The sequence below is a fragment of the Nelumbo nucifera genome, chromosome 8 (assembly GCF_055504915.1).
Source record: "Nelumbo nucifera cultivar China Antique chromosome 8, China Antique-T2T, whole genome shotgun sequence".
In the NCBI taxonomy this organism is placed as follows: Eukaryota; Viridiplantae; Streptophyta; class Magnoliopsida; order Proteales; family Nelumbonaceae; genus Nelumbo; species Nelumbo nucifera.
The window spans coordinates 58,649,971-58,672,429 of NC_142656.1; the positions used below are offsets into that span (position 1 = coordinate 58,649,971).

Below are 22,459 nucleotides of genomic sequence, written 5' to 3' on the forward strand. Positions count from 1 at the left end.
CAATGGAGTTGCGTATCTGCAAGAACAAACGAGCATCCTCCCTCAACCAAGACTTTCTCGAGTCATCATTAGGAGGGTCATTAGTCAAATGGTTATCCATAGCAATACTCAGCAAATATAGTTGAATAGTTTTACTCCAATCCAGATAATTAGAGCCATTAAGCTTATGCTCAGTTATTTTTGACATCACTGGAACAACATCCGACATAACTACTGATTTCTTGTCTGCCATAATCTCAAAATTCAAATAAAGAGAATATTTTGAACACCGAAAATCAACGGAGAACACCTATTGAAAACACCGGAATGGATATGCACGTAACGAAGCACAAATATGTGCTATACAGGACGAGGCGAGCCAAAAGACAACAACCGAAAAATTTTCCGGCGACAGACGCGCCTCCACGTGCCAGCACGTGTGACTGTGGTAGAATCTTCAGGCGGTGCATGAGACACACGCACAGGGCTGCTGACTGCCGGACTTTGCAGAGACTAGATGACCACTCGGTGTTCAACTATGATTCAGAAGCCGGAAAGATTTTACTAGTCGTCTATGTGGATGATATTGTCATAACTGTTAGTGACAAATTAGGGATCGATAAACTAAAGGTCTTTGTGCAAAACCATTTTCAAACAAAAGACCTTGGGACATTGAAGTATTTCTTGGGTATAGAAGTCGCTAGATCAAAACAAGGTGCAAACCTGTGCCAAAGAAAATATGTTCTTGATCTGCTAGATGAAACAGGACTGTTAGGTGCAAAACCGGTTGAAACTCCCATGGAGCCAAATGCTAAGTTGATCAGTGATACAGGGGAAAAATTTGATGATCTTGGAAGGTATAGACGGTTAGTGGGAAAGTTGAACTATTTGACTATCACGAGACCAGACATCTCCTTTGCAGTTAGTGTGGTGAACCAATTTATGTAGAACCCTCGAATACCTCACTGGGATGCAGTTCTTAGAATTGTAAGGTACCTGAAGGGAGCTCCAGGCCGTGGGATATTGTACAAACCAGGAGGAAGACTTGAGGTAATTGGGTATACAGATGCAAATTGGGCAGGCTCTGTGTCTGATAGAAGATCTACTACAGGTTACTACACATTTCTTGGAGGAAATCTTGTGACATGGAAGAGTAAGAAGCAGACGGTTGTGACATGGAAGAGTAAGCTCAGGGAGAGTGAACTATATATGTAACAAGCTAGGATTATATGACATATATTCTCCAGCGTGAGGGGCAGTGTTAGAGCTAGCCGAATAAGGGTAGATTAGTTATTTTATTTCTGTTAAGTTATGTGCTTATGTGGTAGTTTTAATAGAGACTTCCTGTCCCATACTTAAGTGGGGGGCAGTTTAGTCTTTGTACAGCTAATTAGAGGCTAATCCATATTGGGGTCGATTGATAGGGTTTATGCTATGAGATTCGACAGTTCTTCCTCTTCCTTCTTCTTTCTCCCTTACTCTCTACCAGTTCGAACTACTTAAACAGAGCAATCAAAACATATGCATATTTTTAGCCCTTGAATAACCATGTGTAATTAAGCTGTTGTTGCGTCTTCTTCATCAAAAGGTCCTGGAGTAAAGATCTATAAAAGAGCCCAATATATCTCAGAAGAAAAACAGCCTTTTGAGAAGAAAGGACTGTTTAGAAAGTTGCAAAATTCAAAAAAAGTAGCAGAAATCAGAGTTCAAGAGGAGAGAAAAAGAGGAAGAAGGTGGCGACAACTTGGGTTCAGAGAGAGAGATTTTCAAACATAATCTCTTCTCTTACTCCCTTAATTCTATTTCACTAATTTAAACTTTAGTAATTTACAAAGAAGCCCCTAGTTGGGAAGAAAATTAAAAAGACATAACATAAGAGAGAATAAAGCCCAGATTAAGGCCCATTACAACAAAAAACATAAAAGATAGAAAAGGATAAACAGCCTATGGGCCATTCGGCCCATCTTCTCTACACTCCCCCTCAAGCTGAGCATAGATGTCAATCATGCCAAGCTTGCTAGTATCATGCTGAAGTTTAGCCTTGGGAATGCCCTTGGTGAGGAAATCAGCTAACTGTTCTTCAGAGGTGATGAAAGGTAGACATACTTCTCTAGAAGCCACTCTTTCTTGAATGAAGTGTCTGTCAACTTCAATATGCTTAGTTTTGTCATGTTGCACTGGGTTGTGAGCAATGTTGATGGTGGCCTGGTTATTACAGTATAACATCATTGGCTTATCTTGCTCAATACCCAGTTCCTCCATCAAGGATCAGTTGAAAAACAGCCCACTTGATGTATGGAACTGTTTGAGATTAGATGCAAACCAGAAAATGAACAAACAAGAGAGGAAGAGAAGAGAGAGCTGGCGGCAATGAGTGTTAGAGAGTAAGAGGTTCGAACATAACCCCTCTCTAACACTCTAAACATCTTATTAATAAGTTAATCTTTGACAAATTACAGAGAGGCCCTTGAGTGAGCAGGAAAATACAAAAAACAGAATATTACAGAGTATGGGCCCAGAATAAGGCCCACAATAGAGAGAAACATAACATAACATGAAATGACAGTCTATGGGCCATTCGGCCCATCTTCTCTACACTCCCCCTCAAGCTGAGCATAGATGTTAATCATGCCCAACTTGCCAGTGTCATGTTGAAGCCTTGCCTTGGAAATGCCCTTGGTGAGAAAATCTGCCAATTGTCCTTCAGAAGTAATGAATGGAAGACACACTTCACCGGAGGAGACTCTTTCACGAATAAAGTGTCTATCAACCTCAATATGTTTGGTTCTATCATGTTGTACCGGGTTGTGAGCAATGTTGATGGCAGCTTGATTATCACAGTACAACATCATGGGTTTGTCATGATCTACCCCAAGTTCTTCCATTAAGGACCTTAGCCACAACAATTCCGAGACTCCATGTGCCATGGCTCTATATTCTGCTTCTGCGGAGGATCGAGCCACAACTGTTTGTTTCTTACTCCTCCAAGAGACAACATTACCAGCCACCAGACTGCAATACCCTGAAGTAGATCTTCTATCATCAATATTTCCAGCCCAATCAGCATCAGTATAGGCTTCAAGTTTTAGATGACCGTGTTTGGCAAATAGAATTCCTTTTCCTGGAGAGCCTTTCAGATAGCATAAAATCCGTTCTGCTGCTGCCATATGGGTATCTCTAGGAGCATGCATGAACTGGCTAATGCAACTGACAGCATACGCAATATCTGGCCTAGTCATGCACAGGTACAAAAGCTTCCCAAGAAGTCTCTGAAAGGCCCCTTTGTCTTCCAACAAAGTTCCATCCGAAGCTGAAAGTTTGTGACTCATATCAATAGGAGTTGCAGCTGGTCTTGCACCCAATTTTCTAGTTTCAGACAACAAATCAAGGACATATTTCCTCTAGGAAATAAGAATCCCATCCCTGGATTTGGCAACTTCTATGCCAAGGAAATATCTCAACTCCCCCAGATCCTTAATCTCAAATTCTGTATGGAGGAAAGACTTAAGGCCCAGAATGCCTGAGGCATCATCACCAGTCACTATAATGTCATCAACATACACAATGAGATACACTGCTAGAGACCCACTTTTCTTCACAAAAAGAGTATGATCTGACTGTGTCTGAACATATCCGAATTTAACAAGTGCAGCTCTAAATCTCTCAAACCAGGCTCTAGGAGATTGTTTGAGGCCATAAAGAGATTTCTTCAGTTTACATACCTTTCCTTGCATATCTTTCCCATACATTCCTGGAGGAAGACACATGTAGACCTCCTCATGTAAGTCACCATTCAGAAATGCATTCTTTACATCTAACTGATAGAGAGGCCAATCAAAGTGAGCTGCCAGAGATAAAAGAACCCTCACAGATGTCATCTTAGCAACAGGGGCAAAAGTCTCCAGATAGTCAATCCCATATGTCTGTGTGTAGCCCTTTGCAACAAGTTTGGCCTTGTACCTCTCAATAGTCCCATCTGCCCTGTATTTAATGGTAAAAACCCACTTGCATCCAACTGGATCCTTCCCTTCAGGAAAATCCACCACCTCCCAAGTACCATTTTCATGTAGAGCATCCATTTCAGCCTGCATGGCATCTCTCCATTCTGGAATCCCAAGAGCTTCTGATACAGACCTAGGAATGGGGTTAGAAGCAACTGAAGAGAGGTAGGCACAATATGAAGGGGAAAGTAGGTCATAAGAAAGGTGTTTGGAAATGCAGTGTGCAGTACACTTCCGCTTTCCTTTCCTAACAGCAATGGGGACATCAAGATCTGGGAAGGAGGATTCCAAGGGAGCTGAAACAATACCTGTTATCTCATCCGTGATTGGGAGGGTATGAGCCTCATCTGTTGTAAGGGAAACCACTTGCTCATTCCTGGATCTCTGCCTTTGATACACTTTGGGATTATGGGTAGGACGAGGAGGTAAAGAAATAGGAGCACTAGGACAAGATGAATGAAGTGGCTGATCCTCCTTTGACTCATTTTGTGAGGATACAGATTTGTCAAGAGACTGAACTGGGACAGGAAGGGGAAGAGCAAAAACTTGTGACAGACTCTCCCCCTGTTGACAATGTCCTTCCTGAGAGGAACCATAAAAAGGAGAAAGTTCATCAAAGGTAACATCCATAAAGACATGTCTGGTGCCAGTCTTTGGATCAAAACAACAATAACCCTTTTGTGTGGGGGAGTAACCAAGGAAGATGCATTTGTGGGCTTTTGGTTCAAACTTGTGTCTCTGCACACTTGGAATGTGAACATAACAGGTACAACCAAACACACGAAGAGGAATTGGGAAGAAATCCTTATCTGGATGAAGAAGACTGAAGGGGGATTTAAACCCTAAAACCCTGGATGGCATACGGTTTATGAGATAGGTAGCAGTAAGTACAGCATCACCCCAAAATCTTGTGGGAACATGTGAGGCAAATAAAAGGCTCCTTGCAACTTCAACAATATGTCTATTTTTCCTCTCAACAACTCCATTTTGTTCAGGGGTTCTAACACAGGAGCTTTGGTGAATAACCCCCATGTCAGAGAGATACAAGGATAAGCTCTTCTCAAAATACTCTTTTGCATTGTCAGATCTGAAAACCTTAATTCTGGTACCAAATTGAGTTAAAACAAGCTCATGAAATTGCCTCACAAGTCTCGGGACTTCGTCTCGGGATTTCATTAAGTATATCCAAATGAATCTAGAAAAGTCATCAATAAACAGGATAAAGCATTTGTAGCCCCCCATAGAGGATTAGTGGTAAGGCCCCCACACATCAGAGTGTACAATATGAAAAAGAAAAGAGGATCTTTTATTGCTCACAGGGTAATTGTTTCTACAATGCTTTGACATCTGACATGACTCACAATTGAGACTCGACACACTGACTCCCTTAAACAGTTTGGGAAGCAAATGACTTAAAGCAGAAAAAGGTAAATGACCCAACCGACAATGACTCAACATAATTTGACTGACAGACTCTGAAGAAGTAGAACCAAAAGCAACATTCTTGGGATGATCAAAGCATTGGCCAGGGGTGTCGAGCAAGTATATTCCATTCGCTTCATGGCCACTCCCAATCACCTTCCGAGACTTCAGGTCCTGAAACACACAGTGAGAAGGGAAAAATGTTACACAACAATTCAATGACTTGGTCAAGCTACTTACGGATAACAAGTTGGTATTTAACTTAGGTACATGAAGAGTGGAAGATAAGAGTAAAGAGACTGTAGGCTTGACAGTTCCCTTGCCAGAAATAGGGGCAAGAGAACCATCAGCTAAGGTGATTTTGTCACGACCAGGAAGCAAATCATATGACACAAACAAAGTGGAAAGGTTGGTCATGTGATCAGAAGCACCTGAGTCAATGATCCAAGGGGTCTTGGGATTACTTGAGGTAGATGCATGGTTAGCAGAAGCCCTTATACCTGAGTGAGCAAATGCAGTGGTGGCTGGACTTCCAAAAGGGTTGGATGATGAAGTTACACCTTCAAGCTGGCTGATCATCCTTCCAAACTTCTCATATTCAGCTTTCATGGCTGCCAATTGGGCACTTGCAGACTCAAACTCTGTATTTGTACTTGTGGCTGTATGTGCACTTCCTGTCTTTCTACTATCATTCTTCTTCTGGAATCGGATAGGGACAAGACTGGGATGCAATTTCCAGCACTTGTCCTTAGTGTGTTTCGGCTTCTTGCAATATTCACACGCCACCTCCTTCTTTCCTGTGCCACTGGGAGCTCCTGTAACCCCTTTGGGTTTGATTCCCATATTTGCAAAATGATCATTGATATTGACCCCTTGAACTTGCACTTGCCTCCTACTTTCTTCACTGCTGACCAAAGTATATGCTTGAGACAATGAAACATCTTCCTTGGACAAGATGTTTTGCTTTGTAATGTCATATTCAGAATTCAGCCCTGTCAAGAACTCAAAGACCCTATTCCTTTCAACCAATTTCCTATATGTTTCAGCATCCTTAGGGGCATCCCATGTCACGGCCTCTATCAAATCAATCTCTTGCCATATAGATTTTAGGGTTGAGAAGTATGCTGCAAGTGACTTCTCCCCCTGTCTTAGATTCTTCACATCACTTCTCAGTTTGTAAGCTCTGGCAACATTCAACTTCTGGGAGTAAGTTTCTGTAACACTATCCCAGATTTCTTTAGCCGAGTTCATCCACAGATAATGCTGACTAATCTGTGGCTGCATTGAGTTTACAAGCCACCCAATCACTGTGTAGTTTTCTTGTACCCATCTCTCATAAGATGGATCATCCTCTGGAGGAGCTTTCTTGCTCCCAGAAATAAAACCCCATTTTCCTTTGCTACAAATGTGAATTTTCACTGATTGTGACCAAGCCAAGTAGTTGGTCCCATCAAGCTTAACTGTAGTTACAGCCAGCATAGAATCAGTTGGGGTTCCCAAAATCTGTCCATATTCAGCAGCATTCTTGTTTTCAAGGCTTGGGAAATCCATCATGTAAAGGCTCCAATTAGGATTTTAATAGGTTTCTCAAGGTACTGGGGTCTTGATGAGTTTGGTTTGAGCTGAATAGGCAACAACAACTAGCTCACAGAATCAGTTCAGACTTGATAACTGTGACAGTCCAGTTCGGTGGTAGTTTTTTTTTTTTTCTTTACTATTTCACCCTTTAAAGGACACCCAACAAACCTCCAATCACAAGGTATTTCAGGTTCTCAACAGCCGTTGTCCCAAAGAGAAGAAAACAGGGCCACAGTCCTTAAGAGACCTTTTGTCGAACACTCAGTGTGCAGTAGTTAACAGCCTACTGTTAACTAGAAGAAACCACTTCAAGGTGTTCAGTATAGGTCCAAGAAGAGGCTGGGATGAAGATGAGACTAGTGCCACTTAGTTTTAGATCAGTTTCAGCAGCTCGGCAATCCAATAATCAGCCGAATAGCACTTCCAAAACAACCCAGAAAAATAGTCCAGCAACAGTGGGCCGAATGTATGTGGGCTTTGAATGCTTTAATAGTCCTCCCAAACAACAGAAAATAACTCAGCAAAGGACTGAGAAAAAACTTACAGCAAGAGAGTCTCTGGTTTGAACTATAAACCAGGCCGAACACTTGTTCTCTGAGATAACTTTGAAAGTCCTTTTCTCTGATTTCAAATCAGGCCAAACAACTTGCTCTCTGATTCTTCCTGGTCACCGAACCCTTCTTCAAGTGTATAGAAACTTGGGCACCCTCCAATGACCTCCAAGAACCAGGCGGATGACTGTAAACTTTCAGCCCTAGAACCTCCTCGTGTAGTTGGCTGAACTAGAACCACATGAGGGACACGCCAAGCAATGGCCCACTCTGATACCAAGTTGAAAAACAGCCCACTTGATGTATGGAACTGTTTGAGATTAGATGCAAACCAGAAAATGAACAAACAAGAGAGGAAGAGAAGAGAGAGCTGGCGGCAATGAGTGTTAGAGAGTAAGAGGTTCGAACACAACCCCTCTCTAACACTCTAAACATCTTATTAATAAGTTAATCTTTAACAAATTACAGAGAGGCCCTTGAGTGAGCAGGAAAATACAAAAAACAGAATATTACAGAGTATGGGCCCAGAATAAGGCCCACAACAGAGAGAAACATAACATAACATGAAATGACAGTCTATGGGCCATTCGGCCCATCTTCTCTATAGGATCTAAGCCACAATAGTTCAGAAACTCCAAGAGCCATGGCTCTGTATTCTGCTTCAGCTAAAGATCGAGCAACAACTGATTGTTTCTTGCTTCTCCAAGAGACAATATTACCTGCCACCAAGCTACAGTACCCAGAGGTAGATCTTCTGTCATCAATGTTTCCAACCCAGTCAGCATCTATGCAGGTTTCAAGTTTTATATGGCCATGCTTAGCAAATAGAATTCCCTTTCCAGGGGAGCCCTTCAAATAACACAAAATCTGCTCTACTGCTGCCATGTGAGTATCCCTGGGAGCATGCATGAACTGATTGATGCAACTGGCAGCATATGCAATGTCTGGCCGAGTCAGGCATAGATAAAGAAGTTTTCCAAGTAGTCTCTGGAAGACTCCCTTATCTTCTAACAATATTCCATCGGAAGCAGAGAGTTTATGGCACATATCGATAGGAGAAGCAACTGGTCTAGCACCCATCTTCCCTGTTTCAGAGAGCAAATCAAGAACATACTTTCTCTGAGAGATAAGGATCCCATCCTTGGATCTAGCGACTTCTATGCCAAGAAAGTATCTGAATTCCCCCAGATCTTTAATCTCAAACTTTGTATGAAGGAATGATTTGAGATCATTAATCCCTGAGACATCATTACCAATCACAACAATATCCTCAACATACACAATCTGGTAAACGACCAAGGATCCTCTCCTCTTCACAAAGAGGGTATGATCAAATTGTGTTTGTACATAGCAAAAGCTAACAAGGGCAGCACTAAACCTTTCAAACCATGCTCTAGGGGACTGTTTGAGTCCATAAGATGACTTCAGCCTGTAGACCTTTCCTTTCATATATGTTTCATACATCCCTGGAGGAAGAGACATATAGACCTCCTCATGTAACTCTCCATTTAGAAATGCATTCTTTACATCCAGTTGATAAAGTGGCCAGTCTGATGTGCAGCCAAAGATAGCAGAACTCTCACAGAAGTCATCTTAGCAACAGGGGCAAAGGTCTCCAGATAATCAATCCCATAGGTCTGTGTATAGCCTTTTAAAACCAACCTAGCCTTGTACCTTTCAATGGTGCCATCAGCATGATATTTGATAGTAAAAACCCACTTACAGCCTACTGGGTCATTCCCTTTAGGCAAATCAACCACTTCCCAAGTGTCATTCTTGTGCAGGGCATCAATTTCTGTTCTCATAGCATCTCTCCATTCTGGAATATTAAGAGCTTCTGACACAGACCTGGGAATTGGGTTAGAAACAATAGAAGAAAGGTAGGCAAAATATAAAGGAGAGAGCAAACTATAAGAAAGGTGTTTGGAAATTCAATGTGCAGTACACTTCCTTTTTTCTTTCCTAATAGCAATGGGGATATCAAGGTTTGGGAAGGATGGCTCCAAAGGGGTTGTAATAGTACCTGTTGTCTCATCTGTAACAGGAAGTGCATGAGGCTCATGTGTTGTAGGGGAAACAATCTGCTCATTTCTGGCTCTCGGCCGTTGGTACAACCTAGGATTAAAAAGAGGGTGAGGAGGTAAAGGAGGAGGAATAGGAACACCGGAATGAGAGTGAAGTGATTGATCCTCCCTTGACTCATTTGAAGGAGGAAGAGACTCAACAAAAGACTCAGTTAGGATAGGAAGAGGAAGAGCAAACACCTGTGATAAATCCTCCCCCTTTGGACAATGTCTCTTCAGAAAAGAACCATAAAAGGAAGAAAGCTCATCAAATGTGACATCCATTGAGACATACCGAGTGCCAATCTTCAGATCAAAACAACAGTAACCCTTCTATGTGGGGGAATAACCAAGGAAGATACACTTGTGGGCTTTTGGTTCAAATTTATGTCTCTAGACACTTGGGATATGTACATAACAAGTGCAGCCAAAGACACGAAGTGGAATATGAATAAGATCCTTGTTCGAATGAAGAAGACTAAAGGGAGACTTAAACCCTAAAACCTTGGATGGCATACAGTTTATAAGGTAGGTAGCAATGAGAACAACATCACCCCAAAATTTTGTAGGGACATGTGAGGCAAATAGAATACTTCTTGCAACTTCAACAATATGTCTATTTTTTCTTTCAGCAACTCCATTATGTTCTGTGGGTCCTAACACAGAAGCTTTGATGAATAACCCCTAAATCAGTGAGATAGCAAGTCAGGTTTTTCTCAAAATATTCTTTTGCATTGTCGGATCTGAAAATTTTAATTCTGGTATCAAACTAGGTTAGGACAAATTCATGGAATTGCCTCACGAGTTTGGGAACTTTATCACAGGACTCCATAAAAAATATTGAAGTGAACCGAGAAAAGTCATCAATGAACAAGATAAAATATTTGTAGCCACCCATAGAAGGTAAGTGGTAAGGCCCCCACACTTCAGAGTGCACAATATTAAAAGGAGAAGACCTTTTATTACTCAGAGGATAACTGTTTCTACAATGTTTTGACAGTTCACAAGACTCACAATGAAGACTGGACAAACTAATTCCCTTAAACAGTTCTGGGAATAAATGACTTAATGCAAAAAAAGAAAGATGACCCAAACGAAAATGATATAACATGACTCGACTGATGGACTTTGTAGATGCAGACCCAAAAGCAGCTTTTCCAAGTTGTTCATGGCATTGTCCAAGAGTATATAGCAGATATATTCCATTCGCCTCATGGCTACTTCCAATCACCTTCCGAGACTCCAAATCCTGAAAAACACAGTAGGAAGGGAAGAAGGTTACACAACAGTTTAATGACTTAGTTTACTTACAGATAACAAGTTTGTATTTAGTCTGGGTACATGAAAAGCAGAAGGAAGAACCAAGGAGTTTGTAGCCTTGATGGTTCCCTTGCCGGAGAAAGGGGCAAGAGAGGCATCGGCTAGGGTGATTTTGTCACGTCCAAGAAGTAAATCATATGAAACAAACAAAGTAGAAAGGCTAGTCATATGGAAGCACCAGAATCAATAATCCAAGGGATCCTACGATTACCTGAAATGGTTACACGATTGGCAGAAGCCTGTATACCTGAACAAGCAAATGCAGAAGAGGTTGAATTTCCTAGAGGGTTGGAAGAAGAAGTCACACCCTCTAGGTGACTGATCATCCTCCCAAACTTCTCATATTCTGCCTTCATAGCTGCTAACTGGTCACTACCGTAATCTCTTCACTTTGGTATCTGTCACTATCTGGACCGGCAGCAACATTGGCACTCCTTGCCTTTATATTATCAGACTTCTTCTGAAACCGAGGTGGTAGGAGCTCAGGATGCAATTTCCAGCACTTGTCTTTAGTGTTTTGGCTTTTTATAGTTCTCACAGATAATCTCTTTCTTCCCTGAGCTACTTGGAGTCCCTGCAACCCCCTTGGGTTTCACTCCCATATTAGCAAAGTGATCATTTAGACCAACCCCTTGGACCTGCACAAGTCTTCTGCTTTCTTCATTACTTACCAAGGCATATGCTTGAGACAGTGAGACACCATCCTTAGATAAAATATTTTGCTTTGTAATGTCATACTCTGGATTTAGCCCTATCAAGAACTCAAAACACCCTGTTTCTCAAAACCAGTTTTCTGTAGGTCTCAGCATCATTAGTGGTGTCCTAGGCTACAACTTCTATCAAATCTATTCTTGCTATAAAGACTTCAGTGTTGAGAAGTATACAGCTAATGGTTTCTCCCCCTGTCTCAAATTCTTCACATCACTTCTTAACTTGTAAACCCTGGCCACATTTAATTTTTGGGAATAGGTTTCAACAACATTATCCCAAATTTCCTTTGCTGAATTCATCCACAAATGGTACTGACTAATCTATGGTTGCATTGAGTTCACAAGCCATCCAATAATAGTATAATTTTCTTTCATCCACTTTTCATATGATGGAGCATCTTCCGAAGGAGCCTTTTGGCTCCCGGAGATAAAACCCCATTTGCCTCTACTACAAATAAGAAACTTTACTGATTGTGACCAAGCCAGATAATTAGTTCCATCTAGCTTGATTGTGGTCACAACTAGTAGAGTCTACAGAGGCTCTCGGAACCTGTCTGGATTCAGCAACATGCTTGTTTTCAAAGTCTGAGGAGTTCATCTTCTTAAATACTTCAAAAATGACTTCAAACAACTTCGAATAACAACAAATGAAGACAGAACATAAATTGTGTTGTGAGCCAACCTCTATGTAGTCGTACCAGTAACCTGCGTTACACCTGGAAGTTGGGAGAAACAGAGAAAACTCAGCCGCTCCTTGTATACTTCACAGAACACCAATCCACTTTATTCGATCTTCAAGAAGAAGAATGAGAAGGCCTTCAGTCACTAAGTCTGTCAAGAGGATGAAAAAACTCCTTGTGGGGCCCGCATTCAGATTTCTCTAGAAAATTAGGATTTCGGTCAACACACTTTAATCTATCGAGAGGATGAAAAAACCAGTCCCCTTCTCTCCAAAAACCACAAACAACTGGGCTGAAATAGGCTTCTTTAACTATTCATACGATTCAGTTCTCATACACACTGTGTATGAGAAAAAAAAGGTGAAAAAAAATTGGAAAAACGAGCCTGCTCTGATACCAAGAAGAAAAACAGCCTTTTCTGAAGAAAGGACTATTTAGAAAGTTGCAAAATTCAAAAGAAAGTAGCAGAAATCAGAGTTCAAGAGGAGAGAAGAAGAAGGTGGGGGCAACTTGGGTTTAGAGAGAGAGATTTTCAAACATAATCTCTTCTCTTACTCCCTTAATTCTATTTCATTAAGTTAAGCTTTAGTAATTTACAGAGAAGCCCCTAGTTGGGCAGAAAATTAAAAGACATAACATAAGAGAGAATAAAGCCCAGATTTAGGCCCATTACAGCAAAGAACATAAAAGACAAAAAAGGATAAACAGCCTATGGGCCATTCGGCCCATCTTCTCTACAATCTCTTAGGACGACTCTAGTGTCAGACAGCCCCAGATTTCCAAGACCACTCCCATCAAAATTCCAGAAATTAGAAGCAAAATTGCAGCAGAATAGTAGATAAAGAGTTGATTCCCCATTTGCATCAGAGAAAGGGTAACTTCTGAAGAAGTTTGTCTTCCATACATTGCTTCTGATCTGCAGCTCCTTGATGTTCTCACAAAAGGTGTTGCAAAGAACAAGTTGGAGCATGATCTACGCAAGTTGGGAATGTGTGACATTTACTCCCAACTTGAGGGGGAGTGTTGAGTTGGTCCAAGTTATTTTTTATTTAGTTAGGAAGTTGTAGGGCTTTAGGCCCATTGGTTTATTTTATTTTATTTTTTTTAAGTTGTGACTATTCAGCTATATTAGTAGCCACCCTACTAAGGGCATCCTTGTAATATCTTATCCTTTAAGTTAAGTATAAATATAATGAGAGGTAGGCGGCTAGGGTTAATTTTACAATCCTGTTTGAGTTTCTACTCTTTTTTCTTCTCCTTTCTTCTCTACTGCTGAAATCATCATCTTCCCCCTCTTTCTGTTCACAAGAAACTCGACTAAATATGCAATTAGTGATTTCTACTAAATGTAATCTGCAATCGAATTCTCCCCTTGTTTGAGATTATTTACTTGACATTTCAGTTCATAGGCCCTAGCAACATTGAGAGGCTGAGAGTAGGTTTCTTTCATCACTTCCCAAATTTCTTTTGTTGTTGTTGACAAATGTATTGTATGTACTGTACATAGGTTTAGTGCCCGTAGTATAAATACAAATGCTTCACTCGCTGAAGCAGTACTTTTTGAGGCCTTAAGTCTGCAGCCTCTTCTCTTCTTCTTCTTCTTCTTCTTCCTCCTTCCTTTCTTTTTCTTCTTCTTCTTCCTCCTTCCTTTCTTCTTCTTCTTCTTTCTGCTCAACATGGTATCAGAGCAGAACCGACCAGGCCTGGAAAACAACCAGCTAAGGTCTCTCTCCACTGCTACGTAGAAGCCATAGTCCTGATGCTCGAAGACAAGGAAGAGGAAGCATTCTCTAGTGCTGCGGTTAGTCTCCACTGCCGAGTAGGGTTCTGCTACAAGAAAGCTGACTGTTCAACTTCCTAGCGCAGAAAAGGGTTCTGCTACAAGTTTTTTTTTCCTTCTTCACTCTCCAGCTGGAGTTGCTCGGCTAAGAAGACTGTAGAAAACCATCCTAGAGGTTTGAAGAAGGATTCTGGCCTGCAGAGAAGATTGGGTCCATGAGTGTACTACTTATTCACAGTTCGAGTGACCTAGGTACTGAACTGAAGTTTCTCTATTTATGGTTCTCTTCTTGCACTATTTCGATGGACTGTTCATGTCCTAAAATCTGAGTAGGGATTGTTTGGCTATTTTTTTTCCCTCCTCCGATTGTGTGTTGCTCTATCAGCTCTCTAAGGGACTGTTGATGAACCCTAAACCCTAAGTGACTGTTCGGCTGCCCTGGAAAGTGGATATGAGCCGATTAGGTGTGGTGAACCACCACTTGTGTTGCTGTTCCTACTGAGAGAGCTTCATGAAAGTTGTAAAACTGTAGGTCATTCAGACCTGGTTACACTGCAAGTGCAGTGTTCGTATACTGTTCTGTGGACTCCTACAAAGGTAGGTCATACAAACTAGTACTACACCTGCAGTGTTTGTGCTTGGTTCTCTGCGAAACCGAAATTCAGCAAGTGCCTTTGGTTTTGTGTACCTCTAAACCTAGTGGACTGTAGCAGCTCTATAAGGCAGTGTGCCTTTGGTTTTGTGTACCTTTAAACCTAGAATCATGAATAGTGAAGATTCAGCTACATCCGGAATCTCCACAATGCTGAATGGAATGAGTGGGAGCAGTGACCTATCCTTCCCTATGGCGGTTGTTCCTCTTGATGGTTAAATTACCTAGAGTGGTCAAGAGGGATCAAGTTATACATAACTGCAAAGGGAAAAATCAGCTACATAAATGGAAGAATCAAAGAACCACCTTCTGGAAATGCAGAACATGATAGATGGGATCAGGAGAATAGTATGGTTATGTCATGGCTTTTGATCTCCATGCAACCGCAAATAAGGAAGAAATTCATGTGGGCTGAAACTACAAATGAGATCTGAGAACAGGCAAAATCCACATATACTGAACCTCAACACTCTTCCAAGAGAGGGGATCTTCAGAAGAAAGCAGAAGATAAGGAAAAATTATGGTGCACAAATTGTCAAAAGCCCTAGCACACCGAAGATACTTGTTGGGATCTCCATGGGAAACCAAAGTGGACTCAGGATCTACCTAAGAAGCAAGCCTCCGATGTAAGTAGAAGGCCCGGGCAACAAGGTACCAAAAAACACCACATGGCCAACATAGTTACTCTGGATCTGACCCAAGGGAGGATATTGTAAACTCCTTCCGTGACCATTTGGAGCTTTATGGTAGAGCAATCTGCCAAGTGGATGCTCCTCCCACCACCTCTTTTGCATCCACATCAGGTAATCCTGCCACAGCTTTCCATGTTGCTTCTCACAACCTTGACTCTCCATAGATTATTGATTCTAGAGCATCAAAACACATGACTGGTATGTCCTCTTACTTTCAAACTTATCACCCTCTTTCTGGAAGAGATAAAGTGAGACTAGCTAATGGATCATACACTTCCATACCTGGTCAAGGAACTCTCTCTCTTCCCTTCGGCCTTACTCTTTCTGATGTTCTTCATGTTCCCAAATTCCCTATGAATTTGTTCTCAGTCAGTAGTGTTACAAATTCCTTAAAACTATTCTGTGACTTTTTTCCATTCCTATTGTGTGATTCAGGATCTGGCCTCGGGGAGGACGATTGGTAGGGGATGTATGGTTGATGGACTCTACATACTGGAGAATACGGCTGGCCTTCATGTTACAGAGTCTATGAGTCAGTTCAGAAAAAGTAAAATGTATTTGTGGCATTGTCGTCTGGGTCATTTGTCCTTTGAGTCCTTGAAAGTTGTTTTCCCAGAACTGTGTAAGTCAGTGTCTGTTTCTAATTTTTCTTGTCAAACGTGTCAGTTAAGCAAGCATTGTAGAACCCAATTTCCTCAAAGAAACAGTAAATCTGAGTTTCCTTTTCACACTGTGCATTCTGATGTGTGAGGCCCTATTACTTTACCTTCTGAGAGTGGCTACAAGTACTTCATTACCTTCATTGACGATTATTCCAGATACACTTGGGTATATCCAATGCGAACCCGTGAGGAAGTACCAAAAATTATCCAAGATTTTCAGCGGATGGTCTTCACCCAATTTCAGACCGAGATTCAAATATTTCAGTCAGACAATGCAAAAGAGCTTTTTCATAGTGACCTCACGGAGTTCTTTGCTTCACATGGCTCACTTCATCGGAGCTCTTATGCCCGCACGCCACAACAAAATGGTGTGGCTGAACGATTTTGGCTTGAGGCTGTCCTTTGTTCTACATACCTCATTAACCGAATGCCCTCTCGTTGGTTAGGGTACAAAGCCCCACATCAGCTTCTCTTTCCTAAGGCCCCTCTTCTTTCTATTCCTCCTCAAGTTTTTGGTAGTCGGTGCTTTGTCCAAAACCTATCTCCCACCCGTGAGAAATTGGACTCTCGTGCTATCCCGTGCATATTTCTTGGCTACTCATACTCTCAGAAAGGGTATCGTTTCTTTGATCCTGTTTCTCGGAAATTCTATATCTCCATGGATGTTACCTTCTTTGAAGATGAGCCCTTCTTTCCTGTTTCTCCTTAGGGGGAGTGTAGGCATGAGGAGAAACTGGTTCAGAATCCTCCTCTTCCTAATCCTTCTCCTCCTTCCCCTTCTTCTGATCCTCCACCTTTTCGTGTTTTTTCTCGTCGTCGTAAAGGCCAACCAGGTTCAAGAGCTGTGGAGAATCTAGAAGCTGTACCTCAAGTGCCATCAAATTCCTCGGGGGAAGATCATACTCACTCAGGTAACTTGACTCCCAATGATGGTCCTGACCTCCCTGTTATTAATGATCTTGACCTTCCTATTGCCCACAGGAAAGATGTTAGGTCGTGCACCACTAAACACCCCATTTCCAACTTTGTTTCCTATGAGAACATCTCACCTTCATTTCGTTCCTTCCTTACCTCCATTGACAGTATCCCTATTCCCAAGAATGTGGCAAAAGCTCTCTCAGTACCAGAATGGACAAATGCCATGAAGGAAGAAGTTGATGCTCTTCATAAGAATGGCACGTGGGAACTTGTTGATCTCCCTAAGGGAAAGGACCCAGTAGGATGTAAATGGGTATTCACTGTTAAGCATGGGGCTGATGGAACCGTAGAGAGGTATAAAGCTCGTTTAGTAACAAAGGGTTTTACTCAAGTATATGGAGTTGATTATGCAAAAACCTTTGCCCATGTTGCCAAAATGAACTCTATTAGAGTTGTTTTCTCTCTTGCTGCCAATCTGAATTGGGATCTACATCAGCTCGACATCAAGAATGCCTTCCTGAATGGTGACCTTGAAGAGGAAGTTTATATGGTTCAACCCCCCGGTTTTCTGGTTCAAGGAAATGAACAGAAAGTTTGCAAGTTAAAGAAGTCTTTATATGGGCTGAAGCAATCACCAAGAGCTTGGTTCAGCAGATTTCATACTGTAGTTCAGCAGAGGGGATACAAGCAATGTCAGTCAGATCACACACTGTTTGTAAAAAGGGGAGAAGGTAAAATGGCTGCCCTAATAGTATATGTGGATGACATAATTGTTACTGGTAACTAGAAGGATGAAATTCAAAGTTTGAAGGGCTTCCTTGCCACTTAGTTTGAAGTGAAAGATCTAGGACCTGCCAAATACTTCCTTGGAATTGAGGTTGCCCGATCAAAAAAGGGTATCTTCATCTCCCAAAGGAAATATGTCCTAGACTTGCTTAAGGACACTAGGAAGATTGGAGTTAAGCCAGCTGACTCTTCCATTGACCGCAACCATAAGTTAAGTGACAGCCAACGTGAACCTCTTAAGGATGTGAAGCAATTTCAGAGGCTTGTAGGGAGATTGTTGTACCTCTCTATGACTCGTCCAGACATAGCATATGATGTTGGTGTCCTCAGCCAGTTCATGCATGCACCTAGGTCCACTCATCTTGAAGCAGCCGAGAGAATACTACGGTATCTTAAGAAGTTCCCGGGTGCTGGCTTATTATTCCAGAAACATGGACATTTGAGAGTTGAAATTTACACAGATGCGGATTGGGCTGGATCTCAAAGTGATAGGAGGTCTACTAGTGGCTATTGCACCTTTGTAGGAGGGAACCTCGTTACTTGGAGGAGTAAGAAGCAAACCGTGGTTGCTAGATCCAGTGCTGAAGTTGAGTACCGTGCAATGGCACACGGAGTAGCCGAAGGTATGTGGATAAAGAATCTATTGGGAGAGTTGGGTTTTCCAGTGGACAAATCCATGACTCTACTCTGTGACAACAAGGAAGCTATAAGTATCGCTGCTAACCCGATACTACATGATAGAACAAAGCACATTGAAGTTGACAAGCACTTTATCAGAGAGAAAATCATCACAGGCGAAGTATGCACTCCATACATCAGCTCTGAAGACCAACTAGTAGACATCTTTACAAAAGGGCTAAACCATTCCAGACACCAAGATCTCTGTGACAAGTTGGGCATGATTGATATCTATGCCCCAACTTGAGGGGGAGTGTTGACAGATGTATTGTATGTACTGTACACAGGTTTAGTGCCCGCAGCGGTATTTTTGTAATTTTGTAGTCCTCTTGTGTTGTACGGCGGGTATAGTATAAATACAAATGCTTCACTCGCTGAAGCAGTACTTTTTGAGGCCTTAAGTCTGCAGCCTCTTCTCTTCTTCTTCTTCTTCTTCTTCTTCTTCTTCTTCTTCTTCTTCCTCCTTCCTTTCTTCTTCTTCTTCTTTCTGCTCAACAATTGTTTTTGCCCACAAATAATTTCGGCTAATATGAGGCTGCATAGAGTTACACAGCCAAGTCATGACCAAATAGTTCTCTTGAACCCATTTGGCATATGAAGGGTCTTCCTTGGCTGGTGTTTTTACATCTCCACTCACATAGCCTAACTTCCCTCTACCCCCAATCGCCATCATGGCTGAATGAGCCCATTCCAAGTAGTTAGAACCATCAAATTTAATAATAGTGATCTGAAAATTGTTTTCCCCCATGATTCCAGCCCCCAAAAAACATTCCCCTTGAGTCTTAAACTCAGCTCCTGCCATTTCTGTAATAGGTTTTTCAAGAGAAACCAGTTCTCAGTAAAGGGATTCAACAAAAACAGGTTTGGAGGCTGTAAACGAGTCTAGAATTCACTTAGAAAACAATTTTAATGATAAAACAGATTGAGGAACCAGCCAAAAAAAAAGATAAAGATCAGGTCTGATCATAGGGTTAAGGACACTTGGAGAAACCTTGTGAGAACAACAGCAATTCTCAGACGCACCCTCCAAAAAAGATTCACAGTAAGGTTTTTCTCAGCCGCCCTCCAAAAAAGGTTCAAGATCAGATTTTTTTCAGCCGCACCCTCTAAATAAGGCTCGCAGTCAAAAACTAGTTGTAGGGTTACGAATAAACCCTAGAAAAAACTCTGAGAAAATAAAAGAAACTCTGCCGCCCCTTCTAGATAAGCCCAACTTATCTCTTACTGCTACTGACCTCAAGAAGGGATGAAAACTTACCCAGAAAACTCTGATTGCCACCTTCAATCTTGATCAAAAGCTAATCTCGATCCCTTTATCCTTCTCTGATTCTTTCTGATTAACAAAAAACACTCTACAATCTTCGGACAGCTGCTAAAAATTTCTGGTAACTTCCAAGAATCAGCCGAAAGAAAGGTTCTTTCTAAACTTCCAGCCCTAGCCAATTCTCATGTGGTCGGCTGGATTAGACTCACATGAGAAGCCCTAGATTGTGCTCAGATACCTAGTAGACAAATCTGGACTGTAATCAGTCCAATTCTTGATGCAGATTAAAAAGAAAAAACTGGCGAAGAGAAGAAGAAGAGGGAGGAAGAAAGAAGAGAGAAGGGAAAGATGAGAGAAAGGAGTGATGGGCTATATCTGCCGCCCCACTCATCTATTTATAATAATATTAAAAAGATAACAATTACATTAAAGCCCCAACTGCTTACATAGGCAAATAACTAATAAACTAACATTGCTAACAGCAGCCTAACAACAAATATAAAAAGGACTAACTAACAGCAGCAGTGGGGACCACAATAAATAAAAAACAGCAGTAGTCATTGCTCTACATCTCTACAGATATAAATGGTTTTCACACCAAAAACTTAAGGTCACTACCTAATGCTGGACCTGCTTCTGAGGACCTTGGGAAGGGTGGACTAGATATAGGCCTAACATTTGACATTTTCTTGAACGAAGGGACCACTCTCAGACTCAACCCACATCATCTTGATTCTTGAGATTTACCATTGCACCAAGCAACATCCTTGCCAGGCCAAAAATTTAATCATCGCATATCCTTTGCTCTGGATCTTTCCAATTTATTAATTAGGAACTCTTGCACCTGGTGTCCAATTTTATGAACATGTATTATAATTTCCCTATTTTGTCACAATCTATTTTTCCTTGTAAAAGATAAAATTAATTATCTTTAGTAATTAACTGATCTTGTGGATACTATTTAATTTCCTATTTACTGTTATAAATATTGACAAACTTCTAGATTCTCATACAGATAGCTTTTCAGTGTTTTCCTCGCTTTGCATTTTCACCAATAAAAACAAATTATTTGCATACCTGATAACTTTAATATTTTATTAAACTATACATAAAGCCTGAATTCATCAACATAAATGCACCATATAACTTCCAGGCAACTTCCACCCATTCTCAGGACAAACTGTGAGCTTCAGTTAACGCATATGCTCATTTACCTCTGGATGATGAGAGTGGAAACCTGTGTAACCAATATCATGGTTCCCAGAAATGTAATATGCTGGGACATTTAAATTTCTCCTATGACGGTTCAGATTGAAGATGTGTTTGAAGCGACTCAATGATTCCTGCCACCTGTTAATGCAAACATTGGATGGTAAATAACTGAAAAAATAAGTGAGAAAAAGGAGCATCACGATGCTGAGGATGCATAACTTATTGTCCAACATTACATTGATAAAAAATACTTGCACCTACATGGAACAACAAGAAAAAACTGTCCTTCCAATATCATCTAAAGGGTCCCACCCATGTTAAAAAGTGTCTCTTGGTTGTTGTGTTTGTGAGCTTTCTCTGAGGTTAATTAGCAAGGAATTTAAATTTGTCATGTAGACATGGATATATTGGGGTTAGAGCATTTGTTATTATGAGATATGTTAAAAGAAGACCAAAATTTGAGTTGGTCTTTCTTAGTATCTCACAGTTCCTGCATAACAATTGTGATTATTTTTTGGTAATAAATAAAAGAGAAAAAATTAATAAAGAAAAAAGAGAGTACTAATTTGTTTCAATCAGCATTGACTTAACATTAATTAGAGGGAAAATTTAAGAATTAATGCTAGTATCCATTGCTAGCAAGAAAACTTTCCTACGTAAAGGAATGTACTAATTTGTTTCAGCAGTGAATGAATTGAGTCTTTGAGCATCATGTGCCTTGGTGGTGTGATTCCAAAGACTCTTAAATTCAAGGTTGTGTGATTCAGCTCGCCATTCTCATTCTCAGCATCATATCCTTCACTTTTTTTGTTTTTATTTTTATTTTTATTTTTTATCAAGAGTAAGAGAATTTTATTAGAGAAATGAAAAAAAGCAGTAGAAGGCTCAAAGGGAGGTGTGAGATGCACCCTCCCAAACTAAAAAAGCAAATTACAAAGAAGCCCAAAACAATTGATCCCTATTATCCCCTTGTTTGGCTAGGGTGTCAGCCAAACCATTAGTTGATCTTCTCTCCCACTAAACTTTTAGAGTCATGTTACTGCTAAGGCAATTAAACTTCTTCAAATCCTCCCTCAAGGTCCAAAGAGCTATCTCCAGGTTCTTCAACCAACCTATAACCAACTTGGAGTCCCCTTCAACCAATGGCTTGTTGAAACTTAATTGTCTTGCTACCTGTAAACCTTGAATATCCACGCAAGAAGCTCAGCTCAAGCTGAATCTCCCACACCAACTGGACCAGAGAAAAAGTGCAACAACCCCTCCCTCTTTATTCCTAAATACACCTCCAATTTCTAAACGCCTTGGGTTGCCAAAACTGTTACCATCAAAGTTAAGTTTAATAAAATCTTCTTCTGGTTGGATCCAAGAAGAAATAAGCTTATCCTTCCTTTGAAGAACTTTTTGCCACTAAACCCCACTTCCTCCAAATATCATCAAAGGAGAAATGTTAGAACAAGCCCAAGGTTTTTACCCAATATATCACCCTGGTAGCTATATAATCTACCACCTCT

The 22,459-nt window shown here is 41.0% G+C and overlaps 1 protein-coding gene across 1 annotated transcript in view; it reads right to left on the minus strand.

The window, feature by feature from the left end:
• Positions 1 to 22,459, minus strand: part of LOC104612621 (Calcineurin-like metallo-phosphoesterase superfamily protein) — a 161,715-nt gene that overhangs the window by 56,201 nt on the left and 83,055 nt on the right. The window contains exon 4 of the mRNA XM_010280107.3: positions 20,951 to 21,086. Coding sequence (XP_010278409.1) covers positions 20,951 to 21,086 — 136 coding nt within the window. The remainder of the gene's footprint in view (positions 1 to 20,950; positions 21,087 to 22,459) is intronic.